Source organism: Hetaerina americana, unplaced genomic scaffold (genome assembly GCF_022747635.1).
Source record: "Hetaerina americana unplaced genomic scaffold, ioHetAmer1.1.p SCAF_2, whole genome shotgun sequence".
Classification (NCBI taxonomy): domain Eukaryota; kingdom Metazoa; phylum Arthropoda; class Insecta; order Odonata; family Calopterygidae; genus Hetaerina; species Hetaerina americana.
The window spans coordinates 55,443,519-55,466,145 of record NW_027286763.1 but is presented as its reverse complement, the minus strand read 5'-3'; the positions used below and the strand labels follow the sequence as shown (position 1 = coordinate 55,466,145).

At 33.7% G+C, this 22,627-nt stretch overlaps 1 protein-coding gene across 3 annotated transcripts in view; it reads left to right on the top strand.

Moving 5' to 3' along the window:
- The window catches only part of AGO1 (protein argonaute-2), a 41,186-nt gene extending 28,933 nt beyond the window's left edge, over positions 1-12,253 (top strand). For all 3 annotated transcript variants that reach the window (XM_071584585.1, XM_071584584.1, XM_071584586.1), the window contains 8 exons: positions 591-704; positions 1,373-1,539; positions 1,623-1,807; positions 1,971-2,067; positions 3,646-3,882; positions 4,906-5,105; positions 5,657-5,775; positions 9,221-12,253. In XM_071584585.1, the coding sequence (XP_071440686.1) occupies positions 591-704; positions 1,373-1,539; positions 1,623-1,807; positions 1,971-2,067; positions 3,646-3,882; positions 4,906-5,105; positions 5,657-5,765 (1,109 nt within the window). In that variant the 3' untranslated portion in view covers positions 5,766-5,775; positions 9,221-12,253. The remainder of the gene's footprint in view (positions 1-590; positions 705-1,372; positions 1,540-1,622; positions 1,808-1,970; positions 2,068-3,645; positions 3,883-4,905; positions 5,106-5,656; positions 5,776-9,220) is intronic.
- Positions 12,254-22,627: the final 10,374 nt, after the last annotated feature.

Genomic DNA, 22,627 nt, shown 5'->3' with positions numbered 1-22,627 from the left:
TGTTTGGTGTCTTAAATATTTGCCACTTTTCCATTCAATTTTTCCCTAAAATTGACAGTTAACGTAAATTGAAATGGTTTATGATTAGTGATAACATTTTTAAAAATTATTAGCTTATACTTATAGTTTTCCACTGAGAATGATCTTTTTTATGTCAATTACTATCACCTGAAAAATGAGATTTGTTCTCCATTGCCTAATGTTCAATCCACTGAACTCCAAAATCCCTTAATTTACCAAGTTTTGTAATTTACCAAATAAAGATAGCTAGAAATGTAAAAAAGCAAGAGATTTAAGGTATGATTATTTATTTTATTTTTTATTTTACACAATTACGTTGCAATTAGGCAAATTTCCTGGTGGCAACGGTCAGGTTAGGTCAAAGATAACTCTACAACGAAAATTACATACGAACACATAAAAACAGAAGAGATAAAATATTTTTACATAATGACACTTCCACATCACATGCAAACAAACTTCCACATCACACATTAGTTCCTCTATCAACCATATTATCATAATTAAGTATATAAATCTGCAAATATTTATTTTTATTTGCTAATTGGTTAATGCTTTCATCTTACCAGGTAAATATGCAACTGGTCCTGATCAAGTAGAGCCGATGTTCCGGTATTTAAAAACTACTTTCCCTGGTTTGCAGCTGGTAGTAGTTGTTTTACCTGGTAAAACTCCTGTGTATGGTAAGTACATTTGGTTAATGTAGTGAAACAACCAATGTATCAAAAATCATTTTAACTATAATGTGATAAAGTTAAAAATGACAACTTCCTACTATATTCATTACCAAAGCAACTTACCGTAAAAGACGTTTGTTTCAATCTTGCAAAATATGCATTTGTTTCCACAATCACCACCTTATTTAAATAACATTTCTTTTCTGCTGGACAGATCTTGATATTATAGAATAGGCAGTCTAAAGGTGCCAAATCTCTTGGATTAGGATGATAGGGAATAGATGAAGTATGTTCAATTTTGGGGCCAAAACTGCAGAGGAGTCAAATTGTGTGTTTTCGTGGTGGAAAAGGACATGAAAAAATAGTAACTTTGTGATTCCACAGAAAATTTATTTTGATACGACCCCGGTTTCGACATTCAGGTAACAACTCTTACAGACATCCATCTAATATATACTACACTCAGATACAGGCAGGGAGTTGGGAAGGGTGGGCGGGGAAGGAAAGTGAGCAATTGCTCGCGGAACTTATCACCTCCCCGCCCGTTAATGAGTGTAGTGTATGCAGATGGATGTATGTGAGAGTTGTTACTTGAAGACCTGTGTTTGATGTTTGTAAAAGTTCATGTTAATCATTTGTATATTTTAATTTATGCACTACTTGTCATTTTTCAGCCGAAGTCAAGAGAGTTGGTGACACAGTTCTTGGAATGGCCACTCAATGTGTTCAAGCAAAAAATGTTAACAAGACTTCTCCTCAGACCCTTTCCAATTTATGTTTAAAAATAAATGTTAAACTTGGTGGAATAAACAGTATATTAGTGCCCAGCATACGACCAAAGGTAATGTTTAATCTTTATTTTTGGATTATTTATTTAATTTAATCATTGTGGAGATAGAAAAAAAATTACTTTTGCCTTTGTAGGTATTCAATGAGCCAGTAATATTCCTTGGTGCTGATGTCACACACCCACCTGCAGGTGACAATAAGAAGCCCTCTATAGCTGCTGTTGTTGGCTCTATGGATGCTCACCCATCTCGTTATGCAGCAACTGTTAGGGTGCAACAGCACCGACAGGAAATTATTCAAGAACTTAGCTCAATGGTCAGGTTAGTGCAATGAATGTTGATTGAATCTTGAGACAGCATCACACCTTGAAGTAACTCCCTGATTCCTCTTAATTAAAATTGTGTTTTGGATAATTTTCCATTATTATTGTTTATGCATCATGTTATTGACTTTGTATTAATAATTGATTTTTATCATTTACAGAGAATTGTTAATCATGTTCTATAAGAGCACAGGTGGTTATAAACCACATAGGATAATATTATATAGAGATGGTGTTTCTGAAGGACAGTTCCTTCATGTAAGTAATTTTGTTTTATGTTTACAAAACTAGTATTTATGTTATGTGTATTATTATGTAAGTCACACAGTTATTAAAATTGCTGTTTTGTATTTTGGCTGGATTAGATGTTGTTCAGCATGACCAATAGTGTTTAAGTTACCTACCTCCCTTAAATTTTATGGCATTTTCAATATTTGATTGTCGTAATAATATTATTATTGATATTCAATATTTTATGGAACTATCCTTATCTAAGATAAATATAGTAATGGTAATATCGTCAGTATTTATATTTGCATTACCAGAGATAACATTTATTATTGTTCACTTTATTCAGATTTCTATGCTTTGTGAAAATGTATTTTTGCATAAAATTTAAATCTCATGTTTTTGTTCTTGTATAATATTACCATAGAACAAAGCTAAAATGCATTGATAGTCAAAAGAAATGCAATTAGAGGTGATAATTGTATTGGGAAATAGATTTTTTTTAACTCATGAAACCAAAGCTTTGTTTGTTTTGTTGCATCATACCCAAACAAACAGCTAAGCATTCAGCAGCATTAGAATACAAGTACTACATTAAGCTTTGGTGGAATTTCCAGAAAATACCCTGCCATCCCATTGTTTTTCGCAATCTTCCTTAGTAGCAATTTCTGGCAATGGATATCCGCTCATTCATCTTAGTAGTTTTGGTAGTACAGATAATATCTCTGGTCAAAAAGGGGAAAATGTTGAGTCTTCTGAGCCTTATAAATTTAGACATAACTATTCTTATTATAGTACTTAAATGTATACTTTAGTTTGGGTTACTACTTTATGTGTAATTTTAAGGGAATACACAATTATGATTTTTTTATCTGCCTACTTCAGCTTACATAATGTTGAACTATGCACTTTTTCTCATTAAGAAACCTTTATGTACTAATTTTGTTTAGATCATAAATATGTTGCTTAAAAAGTCCTTTTACTTTTGAAATGGTTCTTAGTTAAGTAGATATGACATCATACCAGTTTTTTCTTTTAATACAAAATGGATTCTTACACGAGATTAAAGATAAAACTGTAATCCATCCTATCAGGAATATAATTAGAAACGGCATATAGTGTGGTTGGCTTTTGAAACTACTTTGATATTTTCCTTGAATAGATGCTTATATAATTTAAATCCCATCACGTCTTTATTTGTTGTAGTTACTAAAATATGTTTTTCAACTATGGCTACCATATATCAAACTAAGATATAACTAGGTGTTTTCTGTTGCTACTACCTCTGAGTCTGGAAATACTGGCTTAATATTATTGCAGCGATGATTAATAGAAACAGGAGAGATTTTCTTGGGGAAGTAGGAGGGAATTAAAGAAATACTCTTAATCGCTGGTTGATTGGTTGAAGGGGATTGTATTTTCTGTGAAGTAGGTAGTGCTTCCTTCGCATTTTAAAAAAACCAACAGGGTTTACCAGATGTCGGCTTACCCCAAAAGTGGAAGATTTTTAACTGCTGAAACATTTGATTCAAAATATTTATTGAACTATAAAATTTGAGAACTTCTTTCCTGTATTCGCATCTATTAACTACATTTTTATATAAGCAGGTGTTACAGCATGAATTGACAGCCATAAGAGAGGCATGCATAAAACTGGAAGGTGACTACAAACCAGGTATCACATTCATAGTGGTCCAGAAACGGCATCATACAAGGCTGTTTTGTGCTGACAAGAAGGAGCAAAGTGGTAAATCTGGTAACATTCCAGCAGGCACAACAGTCGATGTTGGTATCACGCATCCAACCGAGTTTGATTTTTACTTATGCAGCCATCAAGGAATTCAGGTATTTATTTTTTTTTAAGTATAATTATATTTTATGTCTGTCAGTAGTTCTTAAGTTAAATTCTTTTGACCAATAAAGAGAATTATTTAAATGTGAACCTTTAATTACTGAAACTGGCCTTAAATATACCAGCAATGTTTATATTAAACCTTGAAAACTTTGGTATATACCTCATTGGTTTTCTAAGTTACATATAATTCATGCTGACATATAAGTAGTACATTATGGCCAGTGTAAAATTCATTGGTTCTCTAATGTATTATTTTGTATGTCTTGCACATAGCTTTGCTCTTCTTTCATATACTCATTAAATCTGGTGTGGAGATAATCCTTTATATCCATCTTAGTGTCAAATAAATCCACCAGGAAACAAAATGAAAAATAAATTAATGCAAAAATAACATCCACCATTGCATAAGTCATTTTTTCCAACATTTAATTTTACAGGGAAAAAATTAAACTATTGATAGTTTGTGCCTTAATTTACCTGAATATATTACTGTATTAGCCCGCATATATGTGACTCCAAAAATGATAAAATGGAATTATTGAGCAATATTATTTTTTAATTCCAACCAATAAAGAAGATAAAAGTGAGGTTGTGGATGAGCAAAAAAGTATTCTTAGATCAAATACCCTTAGCAAAGCATCCTGTTGGTCATTTGAATCTATGAATGAGAGAAATATAATTACCAAGAGTAGTAATGAGCCTTCAATATAATGATTTAGTTGTAAAACTTACACTAAGACCCCACATTGTTTATTGCATTTGTTTAAAATTAATTCCTCATAAATTTATTTCAGCTATTATGTTATTGTTTGAAATTATAGGATGTTGTTCCCTAATTCAGCAGTGGCTTAATTTTACACTATCTTAAATATGTAACTAAAAAACACAAATGTGAGGTTTTTTATAGTTAAATGTCATTTCGTTTGAATAGTACGAATTGCATACCTTTGAATGTATTTCTTTATCTTTATTTTATAGGCGTGTTAAATATCTGTATTATTTATTTTCTTAAGGGCACCAGCCGACCAAGCCACTACCATGTGCTTTGGGATGACAATCACTTTGATGCTGATGAACTTCAATGTTTGACATACCAGCTTTGCCACACTTATGTGAGGTGTACACGTTCAGTGTCAATTCCTGCTCCTGCTTACTATGCTCACTTAGTGGCCTTCAGGGCTCGATACCACCTCGTAGAGAAGGAACATGACAGGTTAGTCTTTTTACATTGTCATTTGAAAATTTCCAATCGAGTTGTCGCTGTCTATGCCATCTGCCTGAATCCTAGATACTGTATAATGCATTTTCAGTGTGGACTGTTTTAATGCCAATATTTGGTGTTATTACAATAAATAATAACTGTACCGTAAACAACATTCTACTAAATATTTGTGCCTATTTTTCACATATTTCTCTTTTGCACTTAATAATTTACACTTTATTGAAGTCCAAGTGGCAAGAAAGAAAAACTGTGGCCCAATTAGTATATTTCTTTGGTATTATTTTCTAACTGATGAATTGAAAGTTAAAAGTCAAGTCTAATATTTTTGGATAAAGCACCATCTAAATCCTGTAATATCAGACCATATGAATTTATTATGTATGATTATTCAGTGCCTTCATGAGTCTTGCTATGATTCTGCTCTTTTTTCATACATTGACAATATTTTATGATTTTTATGGCATGGGTATGTATGTTGACTAATCCCTCATAGCTTATCTCTCATTATTATATTTTTTGATTCATATTGCTTTTATTTGTAGTGGAGAGGGTTCACATCAGTCGGGTTGCAGTGAGGATCGTACTCCTGGAGCCATGGCCCGAGCTATAACAGTGCATGCGGATACAAAGAAAGTTATGTACTTTGCCTGATTTGTGTTTGGTAAGTAAATTTAGTAAGTAATAAGGGAGGGGCAGGGTTAGACTTGAGGTAGTGTGTCTGCCTATGGCCAAAGGTCACTGGTTTGATTCCTGTGACCACTAAAAATTTTTCTGCTTAGAAAAAGTTTGACAATGGTTTTTCGCAATGAGAGAAGAATTTTAATTACATATTATATTGTAAATTTTGAATTAGAATTACTGCATTTAGTTAGGTATTCTTGTCTGTAAGTTTCCCGAAGCACTTTTTACTGGTTTGAAAGTTAACCAGGTGATAGCCATTATTAATTTTTTTAATCCATGGAGGCTTAAGCAAAATTTGAATGTGTATTGATTAGTAACTCTGTCAGAGTTATGTAATATGGAAAATATCCCTATTTATAGCTGTGCATTTTTAATTCAGGAGAGACAGGTGTCTGCTATGTCATCAGCATTAAAATTTCTGCCACTGTGCTATTGGAGAAGAACATGGCAGACACTTATTTATTTGTCGTTTACTGTAGTAAAATTGTTGAATTTAGGAAAATACATGTTGTAATTTCCACCCCTGTATTGGCATCACAGCTGCCCCAGCATCATAGGACAATGCCCTTGAAGGCAGTTTCAGTTTGCTCCTTCCTTCCAAATAAAGTGTTCATATAAGGTTGATGCAGGTACATTGAAGTAGGCTGCCCGTTCTCTCTATCATCTTCAATTTTTCTCTGAGGGTTTTCTTCTGACTGTATTTTGTTGATACTTCAATATTTGTAGCCAATTAAATGAATCAGATAAAACTATATAAGGAGAATACAAGGAGAGAGAGACTTGCGGTCAGCGTTTGTTCTCTTCCACTGTTAAACTAAGCTATGTCTCTAATCATGTGGATTAGCTCTTCTGTATCTTGCTTCTTTGGTATGAATCAGCATATTGAAATCAGTGGTCTCTTATCCATCAGACCTTCTTCTCATGCTGGTCAGATTTAGAATAAAACATCCAATGATCACATAGTGACATTGCAGCTGTTGAAAATAAGTGGCTTGCATTTTTTCTGATTCCCGTTATGGTATTCCCTTGCACACGAGGGAAACAGTTGTTCTCTTCCTCACTCTTTTATCTGAAATGGCTTATATGTGAACTAATATGAATTTTGGTTACTTATAATCCATGAAATTCCATAATTCAAAATATGCAGCTTATAATGATTTCTAAAAATTTCCTTTTTATGAATTACGTATATATTTTAGCATTTTTGTAGAAAGGCTCTTCAGTATAGTTTATATACTAAATGCATTTGTTTTCGCTATCTATTCAAGACAAACAATGCAGTTTATTCTACCCAATTCTGTGCGTGCTCTAAGTAAGTATAGTCCGTTTGTTCCTGGGATGAACAGACAGTATTCCCAAGGTCAATCACTTCACTTGAAAGTATTTCATGAGCATTCAATTCTTATATTAATTGTGTCCTTTGTTGTCCGGTAGAAATGCAGGGTATAAGAAATAACAATAGTAACTAATGCTCAAATTTGTAACAAATGAATGAAAAGATACTATGGGGTTACAAAATGGATAACTGTTCAGAATGGGCTAAAATCTTCCCATTTTTGCCAAAGTTCTGTTGTTTTTTTTTTTCTTGAAAACAAAGTGATGCTTGATTTAAAACGATTGATGTAAAATCATTGTTTAATTTCAAATAATAATTTCATAATAATTCAGCGGAAATTGCCATAGGTTGCTCATTCACTTGTGCAAAACGAATTTATCATAAAATCAAGAATCTCCTGCAATAGATAATTACACCTAAAAAAATATGTTTTTGACATTTTCCATTTCAATCCTTAAAGGATTGCTATTATGTTCTAGCATGCTTTTGCTTAGTTACATAAATCTTACACAACTACAAATGAGCATTGTTAGCATATATCATGCAATTTTCTTGTTCAAGGATTTGCCATGCGTGCATATTTGTATTTATTCTAACCCTCTCAAAATTTTACTGATTTGCTAGCGAAGACTGGCTGGATGAATTGTAGATTTGGTATATAGTATAGAGGTAGATTTTGTAGTGTATCCACCCTTCCATATTTGATTTGTGTACATTGAGGTGTGAAGGATACCTATGATGCATAGAGGATGTACAGAGATTAGAAGCCTTGCTGCCTTAAAATCTGAAATGCCAAGTATCCAGCAGATTTGTCGGAACACTGGATTGATCTGTGCCAAAAATTGTCATCATCATTGAAATTTTGATGTTGTGTAATGCACATGTAGCGGATCACTCAGTTAAAAGTTACTGTCGTGGCATATCCCACAGTTACTTAGACTTATTGAAATATGTTAATATATATTGTGCCAACTGTAGAAATAAATTATTGTTATTATTGTTTCTGAATCAGCTGTTAAATAATTGAAATGCATCCATTACTGAATGGTATTCTCTTATATAAAGGTAAACTAATGCATAAATGTTTGATTAGAAAAAGTAATTGTCACTAATTTCTTGTCAATTAGTGTAAATTTTATTGTAACCCATTATTGTTAGAGCCATTCAAAAAGCATTTAATTATTGTATAGTACTTTATTATGAACTGTTATCACATGGATCATGGAAGTATGGCTCTCAATAAGATGTTCTGGCAGCATTGATGCCTGTATGAATTGGATATTAGGGACATTCATTGCTGACATCTGTAAGTTGCCATCATTATTTTATGCTAAATTACTTGATATACATAATTCTATACGGGTGGGGTAGGGATGTGTCTAGGGCAATCCATCATGACAAAAAATAACCTTTTTGCGCGAATAAGGAACTTCAAAGGCACCTTAATTACATTGTAGAATTTAGTTTAAAATACTCTATAATACATTAAGTAGGCATTGATTTAGTATACAACACTGAAACAGTAACAAACATATTCAATGCAGTTATAACGATTTTAATATTAAAATTAATTAAGGAAAATGCTTTACTAGTTATTAGTCCATCCTTGTTTTGTTTTGTATATCAGTGTGGCTTACTTGCTATGCCAAACTTTTATCAGCCCTTTGAATGATTTGCAATGTTTTCAATTTATATTTTTAGCACTAATATATTTCTGTTGGAGTGTAATAGATTGTAATTTAAAGTATATAAGTATCTGAGGAATTGATAACCTTTTAAATAACTTTTGCTGAAAGTAATAATTTTGATCATTTTTCTAGCAGCTACAGCTAATTATAAAGAAGCAAGCATGTGCAGCTGTTTTATGATGTCCTACTGGATTTAAAATGCAATCAATTATCAAACATTCCATATCAAGTTTTAATTTTCCTTGTTAATAAAGTCATTAACAATACATTATATTTAATGATAAAATTAAAAGCGCGTATAATTTATATTCAGGTTGGAAAACCAGGGTCAATTAGCTTCAGAATTGAATGTCTATCCATAAATTGAATATTCTAATTTTTTAAATTTATGTATTTTTAAGGGAAACCCTGGAGTAAAGCATCTTATCTGTTGGGCCTTTGGATGCCCAGAGTGATTTTGTGAAATGAAACATTTCAAAGTGCCAGTGCTATCAGTGAATCTGTCTGACATGCTTATCTTGAAGACTAGCAAACAGCAGTGTTCAGGCCATTGTGCTTGCATCAGTCAGCTAATGTACTCATGAAAGTTTGTACCATGTTTTATCAGTTGACCATGCTTCAGTCAAACTTTCCTTGTGAAAGTGAAATGCCGGGAAAAATTTTTATCTTCCAATGTGCCTCTCAGAGAGGGGAATGTGCAAAGAGGAAAAATGTATGAATGTGGACTTCACATGAATGAGTGTTTTTTGTGTGTGTGGTGTGTGAAAAGATTATGTAATGAGTGAATTTTAATAGCTAAAATGATGCCAGTTTTGTAATAGCACACACACGCATACATATATATATATATACATACATACACATATATATGTATGAATATGTATGTGACCCATTTTCTATTTGACTTGTGCATATTGTAAAATTTTTAATGATTGTTGTGAGTACAGTAACTTTATTGGGCTGTTGGCTCCAAACCTCAATATTTATCTTGTTTGTAATGTACATCTAATGTAAAAATTGCCAGTCAATTCCCTTGCCAATGACAAGTTTCCAATGACATGCCAATCGTCTCAAAGATCTCAAAAAATGCCCTAGAATCTTCATCAATGCATCAGAATATGGTTTCAGTTCATATGCGCACTATAATTTTTTTGTTGATTGGCTTGTACATTTTCTAGTATACCTTTCAGTATTTCACTTAATCATGGATAATTAAATTCATTTTATTGCATCATGTTCATCAAAAAATTAATTGGGCCTCTTCTAGTCATCCAATTTGTCACAATCTCTCTGGGAGAAAATTGCAGGAAGGATTTTGTATAGTATGTATATAAAAATTATTTTGGAAATGTAACATATATCTGAATCATTTTGATAAATTAAGGTTTTGTGTTTACTAAAGGTAAACTTTATTATGAGTGATTTTCTCATCTTTCATCATTAATGGACAAAACTTAGGAAATTCTTTTGAGTAATTTGAATAAAGCTAAGTTATTTTTATGAACTAGAATGGTGTTGACCTCAGATTTTAAATTGAACTCTCATTTCAATAAACTTCCAATGTGCCAGGAAAAAGTTATTTTAACCCTTTTCAAAGTAATGTAAACTATTAGGGACCATCAAGACATCACTAGTAGCAAAAAAACTGTGTGAATGATTGTGGTTATACATGCATCTCTTGTCGTAATTAATTGTGATGAGGCAATGGCTATTGTCACTTCCCAGCAATGAGAGCATATATGTGTGTATATATATTTATATATATATTGAAAAATGAATAATTATGGCAATTGTTCTCATTTTATTCATAAATTTTTGAGCATTTCTATAGTTTTGCTATTATGAGGAACTGTGCGGACACATACAAGTTATTCCAAAGGTCACTCGCTCTTTTTGTGTGTTGAGCCATGAAAAGAGCACATGAATAAGTATGTATCCTATTTATTGTAAGAGAAACTGTGCAATTAGTTGCTTGAATATGGCCAATTTAAAAGGAATCATTTAGTGGTATTGTTGGGACATAGACTGTAAGTGATGTGTATGCTTTTTTTTATGTTTATTTGGCTGGAAACATATTTTTAAATATAATCAAGGCTACTTTATTTAAGAATTATATGGCCATCAAAAAATTGTGTTCATTCAGTGATGTTGAGTATGATTCTCAACATGTTTTATATACATATTTTAACTGTTTTAGGCATTTTTGTAGATTATGCCTTCTTTCCAATTATTATGAAATTAGTTCTTGTGGGTAAGCTGAAAACTTGTGATTAAGTTAAGCTAACCTATGGCTTAATTACTTCAAGATATACTCCGAAAACTAAGTCTATGACATGGTTTTTAAGAAATACTTACCTCATGGATGCTTAAAAAATTCTGGAGTTAATTGTCAGGTGAAGGTACACCTGATCGGTTAAAGGCAAATGATTCTCCATGCATTCCCATTTATCTTCATCATAACAGTGTTGTAAATTCAATTAATCACTCTGCAAGTAATGAAACCGTCCAGCTATCTTTCTTCTTGAGCATTCATCTTTCATGTACAGTACTCCTGAATATTTTTTGTGTCACATTGAATTTGATTACTTACTCTCTACCATGCCTTCACCCATCAGTGGAGTAACTGGTTTTTGTATGCTTTAAATTGATCAATTCAACCATTTTACTGTTATTTCAATAAAATGTGTAACTTCTCTTTGAGAATTGTTGATAGAGATTGGGTTTTTTAATAATTGTTTCATAGCTTAAGGAGTATAAGAGGATATGTTAGATTGTGATTCATCTTCTGATATCATTAAAACACCTATTTACTTCTGTTTACAGTTTATCATTTACATTTCTATCTCCTGGAGTGCATTCTTTAGAAATATAATGGTTCTAATTTATGTTCATGAAACCTTGGAATTATCAGATAGATGCATTGCATTCCAGTTCTTGTGTTGGTAACAAGAAGTTTTCCACAGGTAGTGTATTTCGCCACCAAGAAATGTTTGTAAAATTAATACAACTATATGTTGCTGTGGAAAGTTAAGGCATTTGGTATTTTTAGTAGTCCAACCACTTTGTAAAGATTGCATGATTTAATGAGGTCAGCATATTGTGTAGTAACCAGTGTGCCCAGGTATTAGCTGGTCCTGTCCTTAAGATGAAATGAAATGCTGATAAAGCATGTTTAACCTTTATATATATTTATTAGGTATCATTTGAAACTATTTATGAGGTATCATTTGAAACTTTTTTCAGTAAAAAAGTTATTTGCTGTTGGCATTCTGTTAAGTGATATTCAAGTTTTTAAAAAGGATTATTCTTTGCCATCCACAGCAAATCAAACTTAATGATCCAGATTTATTTTATATCCTCAATAGGAAATCATGATTTTTTTGTCTGATTATTTTGTGTTGATATTTTGGAGGCAATTTTTCAATAAAGGACTAATTTTGTCAGAACTTGAACAATCATTCTCTTAATTGTAACGTAAGGGTTATCTGTAATGTTTAAATAGTAATTTCTTAATTTCTTGCGTTAGAAATGCAAAAGTTCTTAATTATAGTTGGAAAGAGTTGATAAATTGTTTGTCATGTATGTGGACGTGTGCCACGTGTACTCATATCTTAGCCTTACTATTTCAGTGTAGTCACTTCTTACATTACGACTTGATTTGACCCTCCCATTGCTAAACTCAGATTTTGGTGAGAAAATTTTTAAGGGAAGAAGGTGGGTATATATTTTGATTATGTGAAATTTAGTAAAATGAATGTAGCACTTGCTAGCATTTGTGCATCTAATACTGAATTCACTATCTTGCTAAGAAATTTTGTTTCTTATTATGTGTCTCCCTTAAAAAGCCAATAAAAATTGGCATCCATAGGGAAATGGTATTATTTTTCATTAAATTATAGTAATCTTCATGAGGCTTCTAGCAAAACAGTAGATTGGATTAAACTGTAAGGGGGACAGGTTGAGCAGAGTTGCTTATCTTGGGAGTTATTATGCATTATGTAAGATACAGGAGTGTCATTAGTGACACCATTGAATGTTAATTGATCTACTTTGGGTACTCTTTCCCTATCAAGATTAACCGCTATAATATTGCTTTTCTTATTAATATTGGAAAAGTAGATCAGGCGTGATTTATGAACATTGGATTCTCGGCAATTACTACTACACCATTTAGATAATTACTGAGAACCTAGTTAGCAGGAGATTTCTGTTAAACAAGATGAGCTAATAATGAAATTTTTATTATCCACGTACAAGACTGGATTGTCATTGGAGAGGAACATATATAGGAAGATCATTGATAGATAACAGAAACAAAATAGGGCAAGGGCTGAGTCTTCAGGGAAGCTTTGAATCATGATTTTGTGGGCATGGAAGAAATGTTATCATCATTAGAAATAAGTGGAACAAATAGGCTTCTATTTGTGAGATAAGATTCTAACCAAGAGAGTGGCATGCCTCTTATTCCAATAGAGTTAGCATTTTAAGAAGAATCTTATTGCTGAGATTTTCAAATGCTTCTGAGAAATCTTTGAAAAATCAAACTGCTTGAATTTTGTCCTATAACATTTTATCTATTATTGTATTTTCCCGGGGATCAAGATGGTGCGGTGGCAATCGTACTGGCTTCCCACCCAGAGGGCCTGGGTTCAAATCCTGGCAGTGTTGAATATTTTTCAGAGGTATCTCGATCCCTACTTGGTGCTTTGTGGAGGGCACGTTGAGTGAGTACGCAGTCCGTCGGATGGGACGTTAAGCTGTGGACCCCTTGGCGCCTGTCGTAAAGAGTAGGCTAATGCCAACGCCGGGTTTCTCTCCACCCTTCATCCTTTCCTGTCCATCCCCTATGGCACAAATGACCTCAGCTGTCATTTGCCTCCCCTAAATACTACTATTATTGTATTTTCCCATCGATAACGCACGCGTTATCAACACAAAATTCTTCAGATGATCGAAAAAATGACGATGTGCATTATGGAATGAAAATTGGAAAATTCCAAACATAGACGTATTTTTACACACACACATCGGATATAGACATTTTTACACACACTATATATAATTTTTATGCGCATATATATTCATGTATATACAGCTGCGCGGTGTCTACACAAATTCATGAGAACTATAAAGTTCTGGGTGCGCATAATACAGAAGGTGAACGTTATCAATGGGAAAATATGGTACTTGTCAAACCACTGAGCCTGTGGGTCTGTGTTAATGAAATTAATGCTGTAAAGGTAAAAGCAAGTTATTTGTCTCCAACCAAGTATTTTTTAATGGTATATTTGTTCAATTTTTTTCAAATTGGTCATTTTCAAAAATTATCAAGATTAGATATTGGTCTATAGGAGCCAAATTCATGAGTAGGTTCTTATTTATTGTGCAAGAGGGGATTAAATATAATTGTTTGCCAGATGAATTAGATAAATAGAGCTTTCATCAGAACCTACACTGAATTTGAGCCTGACTAGGGTGTAATATTAGTCAGTCCAGTCTCAGAACAATGAGGGAGGAATATGTTTCAGAGGAGGAAAGTCAGTTGAAGTGGTCAGTGAGGGACAGGTGAAATATTCAGTAAAATCAGAAGCCAACTGAAGAGGACGTGAAAGAAGTAACGCCTGAATCATTCTCATGATGAAGGTAAATTGATTTATAAATATCTTGGCAACTATTTATAATTTTCCATTCACTTCACTGAAAAAAAAAATGTTGGTCGTCATAATTTCATTTAGCTTCTGGGATTATTTCTATACTGTTTTTTTGATATTTATACTGAGTTTTGAGTTCTAAGTTTTTGGTAATTTTATATGAATAAGAAATATCCTTAGGGCATTCTAACAAGCTACAAATATTACTGTTAATCCAGGAGTTACCAAAGGGTAGCTTCACAATTCTTCTTAACTTAGGAAAAGAAACATTGAAATATGGTAAATATGTATTATAGAAATTATCAAAACTAGAATTGAGAGCAGTAACATTAGAAATATAAGACTTGAGTTACATTTTCGAGTGCATGCCTTTTAAAATTTAAGGTGTTGGATTCTGACCAAACCTGCCAAAAGCAAAATTGTACAGGAATAGCCGATTGAATATGAAAACTATGCAAGAGGGTAGTGAGTGGTCAAGCAAATCAGAAGTCTACACCGTTGATACCACAGAGAGTAGGTATTGAAATTTGAAATAATTTTCTATTATAGAAGTGCAATGGTGTCACATGAGTAGAATCATAATTAGGCAGGGTTAATTTGTAAGAATTTTAAAGATGTCAGAAATAATGTCTTCCTTGCAGTCTAACAATTTTATTATTTATATTCCGTTACAAATAGGCAAATGGCTGGGCCGCAGTATCTAGTGATTCACCCTTATAATCCACAAGAAGAACATGTATGAAATAAAATGAATTTTTAAGAAATGACATTCTCGAAATTTCAAACCATACCATTACACATGACCCAGGTTCACACCATACAACATCACAGAGGGCTCAAACAACCCTTCAGGGAGCTGGTTCCATTCAACAATACAGTGGAACCTCACTAAATGGGCACCTCGCACAGCGAGTAATTTTCATAACAAGCAAAAATATTGGTCCTGAAAATGCTACTTTTCGCATAACAAGTGAAGAGGAGAGGGAAATTCCGAGATTCATTCAGATGCACGCCTGTTACTTCAGTTTGTTTCTAGCACTCGTTCTGCTAGAATCTTAGCGTTGCTAGTGATCACTCATTTTTCCAAACTTTTATTCTAACATTATTAATGATTTTTTTGTGCAAAGTTTAATAATAATTTGTGCATAGTTTTTAAAATGACCCCGGAGAAAAATCGATAAGAGAATAAAAATGAAAAATAACAGTAGAAATTAAAAGTAAAGTCATTGAAAATTGGGAACTATGTGTGAGCGTGGCTGATCTAGTATGCACATCAATGATTGGCCATTTCTTCAAGAACCCAAACAAGAATAAGGAGATAGATATTTCAAATAGAGTGACAAGTGGATCTATGCAACGTTTACATATTCTAAGTGATGCTGAAAGGTTGCTTCTCATATGCATAAGTAAAAAGCAATTGCAGTGCAACACCATTAACAAGAATATAAGTTATGAGAATTTGGATGGCGAAGATGATTTTTGCTGGTCTCGGTAATTAGATGTCAGGATCATCAATGGCTGAACAAGTATTTAAGGGGTGCTGTGTGTGGTTTGAAAAGGTAACAAGAAGAACCATCATCCACTGCATGGTGAACCAGCAAGCTCGGAGTCGAAGGCAGCAGAGAACTTCATCAGTGACTTCAAAAAGATCATAAATTCAGAGGGTTACCTGCCACTACATGCTTTTGTGATGAGATGGTTCTCTTTGGGAAGAATATGTCAAAGCGAACCTATGTGCATATAGCAGTAGAAGAGAATGCATTGCCCAATCACCAGGCTGTCTCATGCTGCCATGTTGTACAAAGGCAAGTGACAATTTGTAAGTCAAATCCCTGCTTGTTTATTATTCAGAAACTGCTAGCCTTCAAGAAGTGTTAAGTCCAAAACAGTGGGCTAAATGAGATGTGGAAATCATGGGAAACTTTTATATTATTTATTTTAAAACTGTGGCCTTTTTTTCCCTTAAAACTTGGTGTTTCTATCTCCTTCCATAAATTCCCACACTTTGTTATTTTTAACTCTTCTATACATCGCACCTAACCTACTCCTTTTTCTTCTTTTTTTCAAACTCTCCCATTTCAGAATACCCAACATTTCCGTTATGCTATCTGATCCTTTGTACCTTCCTAGTACATAGCTCACTGCCTTTCGTAGCACTTTTTCTATCTTTATAATATGTCCCACCATATATAGGTTCCATTGTACGGACTACTATTCAAGGATGGGCTAACCAGGACCTTATATTCTTTTTCTTTTGTGGCTATGCTACTTCCTTTTAAATTTCTGGATATCCAATGAAGTACTTCAAAGGCCTTCCGCATTACATTATCTACTTGACTCCCCACCCAAATTCTCTAGTCAAGTAAATGCCTAAATATTTGCAATGATTGCTACATGGATTCTGCTTCTAAAGAGAAAGTATATATCCTGTTGTAGCTTCTTTTTATGTGAAAAGTTATATGCTTGCTCTTGTTTACATTAATCCCGTAGTATTTTTCGTAACCCAGTCACCAAGGCAATCAATATCATTTTGAAGTATCAGGCAGTCACTTACATGTTCTATTCATCTGCAGATAATACACTCATCAGCAAAGAGTCTTGCTTTGGAATGTAAATATTTTAGTAGAATTTTTACGGAAATTAGGAAAAATAATGGCCCTAGTACGTTGCCTTGTGGAACTCCTGTTGTAACGTTTGCCTATTTTTGAGAACATACCTTATTTTCACTTTTTCAATTCTACCTGTAAGAAATTGTTTATTGCTTCACCTTCAAATCCAGTGGTAACAAGTCCAACTTTAACAATAATCTATCATGGGGCACTTGGTTAAAAGCTACCGAAAAATCAATTATCACCGTATCAACTTCCTTTCCTTCACCGCTGATATATTGATTTAAACATATAAGCTGTGTTTCGCACAAGTATCCTGTTCTAAACCCATATTGGTATTTGAATAGCCATCTATTTCTTGTCCACTATTCACAAATGTAGTCAGCGATCCTTTTTTTCCATTATTTCCCTCACAACTGATGTAATGCTTACCAATCAATAATTCTTAGCTATTGTTTATCTCCTTTCTTGAAAATTGGTGTAATGTTTGCTTGTTTCCAATCATTAGTCAAGGTATCGTTACATTGACTAGATGACTCAGATACGGAGCTATTGCAGTATCACCCAGTTTTAAAATAATAACTGATATTTGACTGACTGACTTATTCTTTCTCATCTTCCTTATTTTTTTCACAAAAGAAAGTCCTCCATGGTAATACCATTTGTAGTGGGAAGTGAGCTATTTTGTGTTGTTACCCTGATGAAGTTCTCTTGTCATTTCTGAGGTTTTCATGCAAGCATTATTTTTTGTTTATTTTGTATGCCCTGTAAAACGGGAATTGAAAATATTTGCTATTTCTACAGTGCTGATTATAATCCTATTATCGTTAGTTTTCTATTTATTCACGAGTTCCCAGTTGTCTTTCCTCATTCTCATGTATCTATAAAATTTTGTTGCATTTTCCTTCAAAATTGCATTAATAAGAAAGTTTTCCTTTACCTTTTTCTTTTTTCTATTTAGGTGCCGGAGCAAATTGCTATAATGTTGTGGCATTTCTTTACCATCATTCTTTAATCTGTCCTTCTTAGTGCTTTCTTGAGTTTTTATATGGTTTGGTTGTAGTATTCCAGATCCAAGTCATCTTTCAAAACTTTTGTGGGGACCTACTTTGTTTGCCCTTCCAGAATTATCTCTTTGAATGTTTCCCATATTTCCTCGATGGTCGCTCCACTACCTGCCCACTCTGCAGATTGCAGAAGAAATTGGTGCACTCTACAAGAAGTTAAAACACTATCAGGAAGTATGAAGGGAAGATCTGTGTTGACATTTAGATAGAAGGTTTAGGAAAATGTGGGAGGAAGAAGCTATATGGACTAATTCGTAACATCTATGAGGAAGGAATCTGGCCAGAAGACTTTGTGAGACCAGTGTAGTTCCTATTCTGAAAAAGGTAAAAGCTACAGCATGTGAGGACTTCAGAACAAATAGGTTTGATTTCCAACTTGGCTAAAGTGGTTCTCAGGATCATCAACCAAAGGATATAGAGCAGGGCATGATCAGTTTTGGTTCAGGAAGGGGAGATATGAGCGGGATGTCATTGCAGTAATGAGATCACTAATTTAGAGGAATATAGAATACAATCAGGACGTATTTGCCTGTTTCATAGATTTTGAAAAGGTGTTTGATAGAGTGAATTCTGATAAACTAATGAGTATATTGCAGAAAATAGGAATATAATGGAGAGACAGGAGGCTAATCCGAAACCTGTACATGTCTCAGACGGCTCAGGTGAGAGTGGGGGACGGAAGAGTCCAGATGAGCAGTGTGTAAGGTGAAGAGGTATAAGGCAGGGTTGTCCATTATCACTGGTGCTGTTCAATGTATATGTGGAGGAAATGCCATTGGAAGAATTTGAGATGGAAATGAAAGTCGGCGGGGAGTTCATAAAATCAGTTAGGTTTGCTGATGACCAAGCTCTAGTTTGTCAGTCAACCAAGGGGTTGCAGGCATTGCTGAGTGATTTGGAAATTCAGGGCAATAGATGTGGAATGATAATCAATATAAATAAAAAAAAGATTTTGCAATTTTCCTGAAAGAGATAGGCTAATCTAAAAATTAAAACAAGAGGGCAAAAACGAGAACTGGTGGAACAGTCTAGAGGGGCTTGTTGTGGAGTAGGATGTTGGATTGTGTTTTGTTAGGAGTAACAAGATGTTTATTAGGTAGTTGTGATCATCCAAAACCTACCTAATTGGTAGATTACCTGATAGAATAGACTTATTATCTGGATAAGATATTTATTTTTAGCGATACATTATTGTTCCCATAGTGTCTAATTACCATACTTCTTTCTTCAAAGTGATATTAAATAATGTATATATCTAGATCCATACCTTTGTGTCACTCCTTTCATTCTAGTGAAAGTTTCAGAAAGTCCAATGGGAGTTTCATCCTTTCCAATCACAGACTTTAGTATTAATCTTATTCAGCCTCTGTTTTTTTAATACGTAATGTGAATTCCTTATCTGTCTTTTTTTATAATTTGTTTTCCAGCAAGTGTGTGCATGTCAGATGCGGTACTAATATTTAACTGATAAATCCTCAGCAATGCCTTCCAATCATTTAATTTGTGTATTTTGAGTCTTTGGAACAGTTTGTTGAACAAATGTTTGATACCTAGGGTAACTATGTTTAAGAAAGTGCATATGCTGATTGTGTGTCATCTGACAAACCCAAAAACCCTCTAATTGCCTCTGAAAACTCATCCAAAAACCATGAAATAAGCTGTTATTTTTTTAAAATACCTGTTAGGTCCATCAAATGTGTAAATCAACCCCATTTATACTTCAAATCCTTGGATAACCATGAGAAAATCTCACGTGAAAACATATCACAAATGTGTATCGGTAAGGTATTGCCAAGGGGCCACCCGCATAATGTAGGTATCATATGGCTTTTGATGTGTTGACCAGCTAAGTACACATTGAACATACCAGTGGAACCTGGCTTCCTGATGCCTTAACATATGACCATTCTTTTTCCTCTCCCTAACTGTGTTAGGTAATCATTAAATGTTTCCCCAACCCCAGCTGTCAACAAAACATCACTGCAGCCTTACTGTTTTGTCATCTACCCAAGTTGTCACCGTTTGGTGACTTATTTAGAAGAGTTTCAGCCTGGATAGATCCAGAACAATGTAAGGAAATGACCAGTGAAGAAGGAGGATGGAAGACGGGATATGTGAGAATGGTAAGAAAATGTCACATTATTGTGGTATCACTCATCTACATTTATAATTGGCATAAATTTATCAATTTTATAGGAGCAGGTATTATGATAGTGCGACCATGAAGCTGTTGTGTTGAAAGTATCCACATGCAGACTTTAATATTCTCAAATTTGCTATCAACATTTAGTAATTAGTGCACTCAGCTAAAGGGTATCTGTTGGATTGAGGAGTTTACTCATTTGCCTATATGTTTGGCAGTTGTCACCACATCAATGACAATGTAAACTCTATTAATTACTCCTTGACCATAATTTACTTAATTTACCTCTCTGCTATGACTGCATTCATGTTTGATGTCTCATGCACAATGAATACAGACAACAGTTAATGAGGAGTTCAATCTTTCAGAAGTGTTAGGGGGATGAAGGGTCAGCAACCCGACCCCCATGCACAAATATTGGTGTGCAAGTCTGGTGGCATACCTAAACAGGAAATCAAATTGGAATGAATACATACCATCCTTTACACCCCCCATGTAAATTACATTGGTTGGGAATAATTTTCTTCAAACTTTATTAAGAAGTTATTGATTTCCATCATGCTAAGGTATGCTGACGGCATACCTCATCAAGCACCACAGTATCAAAATTATCCTGCAAATGAAAATTTTAAAAGGTAAAGCACCCCATTCTATGCGGAGGTATTATGAATGGATGCCTGAAGAAACACAGGAGTGGAAAGATCAAATACCTGCTACTGTAAAAAAAATTACGATACCAAACTACATAGTCTATTATGAGCAATATCTGTACCTTTTCAATTTTCATAGGTATTTAACATCTGTCTAGGAAACCTTTCAGAAACCACAATATATGTATTGGTAAGAGTTTAAAGAATTGGTCATTTGTTGGAGACTGAAGTCCTGTAATTGGGTGAGGCTGGTGGCTGTCCAGTTCAGAATAAAAACAATTCTGCTTGCAACGTCATTATAGGTGGTGATCGAGGCTTGTAATTGATAATTGATATGAGGACAATTGAATCACTGTCATAGAACCTTCATGTACAAGGAAAGTTTTTGGAAGAAAAAGCACAGAGCAGTCTTGGTTCTCACCCCCCAAAGATAAGTTTCAGAAATGTACTTGTGCTTAGAATTGAGTGGAATGAGGATTGTGCTAGAGGTGTGAGATGCTGAAGTCCCTGGCCACTTTTCACTTAAATGTTACTGATGTGAAAAAATGAGAAGAATCTCCAAGCCAATTGCATCGAGGTGAATAAATACTTAGGCATTTCCATGGATTATAAATCTATCCTGAAAGAAGAGTTTTCCTCAGGACCATGGTTTTGGGTCTGATTAGCTCTTGATAGCAGGTAAATCCCATAAATCAGAGTCAGCATGCTCTTTAAAAACAGTGGCAGCTCAGGGATATTTGTCAAAGAATTGAAATATATATATATGGTACATTTCTCTTGATACAAATATTGAGCCAGCTGATTTCATTCTATTGGATCAAGGTCTACAATGGTCATAACATTTGTAATCCTTCTATTTATGCTCAAGCTATTAGCTTTTACCTCAGCAAGATTTTGAAAAGACCCTTTTAATTTTATTATTTTAGTATGGTTGGTGTTTAGCAACTTTTATAATGTTTTCTGTAAAGTTTATTCTTTTTCATTTTACAACCTGACTGTGGCTCATTGTTATCTTTCATAAGAACAAAGATAAAGTGCTATTAATCACCATCATACATGGTATTTCATAAAAATTGGCTTTGGATTGCAAATATGACAATGCCTAGTCCAATTGTCAGGTGCTTCTGTTACTGCGTAGATAGAGCCTTGATTTATCTCAGTGGTAAAATATGACAATTGGAGTAGGGTTGATCCCCTCTAATTCAAGAAAATCATCCTGTTTATCGTGAATAAGGCATTTTGCTTTCTCAAAATTATGCAGAATAAAATTTTTTAACATTTTTGACATTTAAGTTGATGAATATCCAATCTAATACATGTGTATTCTCTTGCCTCAATGCCCAATTTGCCGAGTGGTGCATACAAAAGTATGCTCCATATTAAAATTTCAATGTGTTTTATTTTTGTCTTTACTCAAGGTGTCTACGATAAACTAGCCCACCTCTTTGTAAGTGCTTCCTTACAAAATAATATTCCTATTTTTATTCTTACTACTCTTCCCAACCTCCTCAAAAAAAACTTCCTAAAAAGCTCAACTTTTCCCAACTTGAATGAAAATCTAAGCTTTCATACTTCTTAATAATCTCACTACTTACATTCTTAGGACTAATTTTCATCCAATACCTATTATACTGATTCTACTACTGATGAACTAAGTAATGAATGTAACCCTTTGGATGACTCGCAAA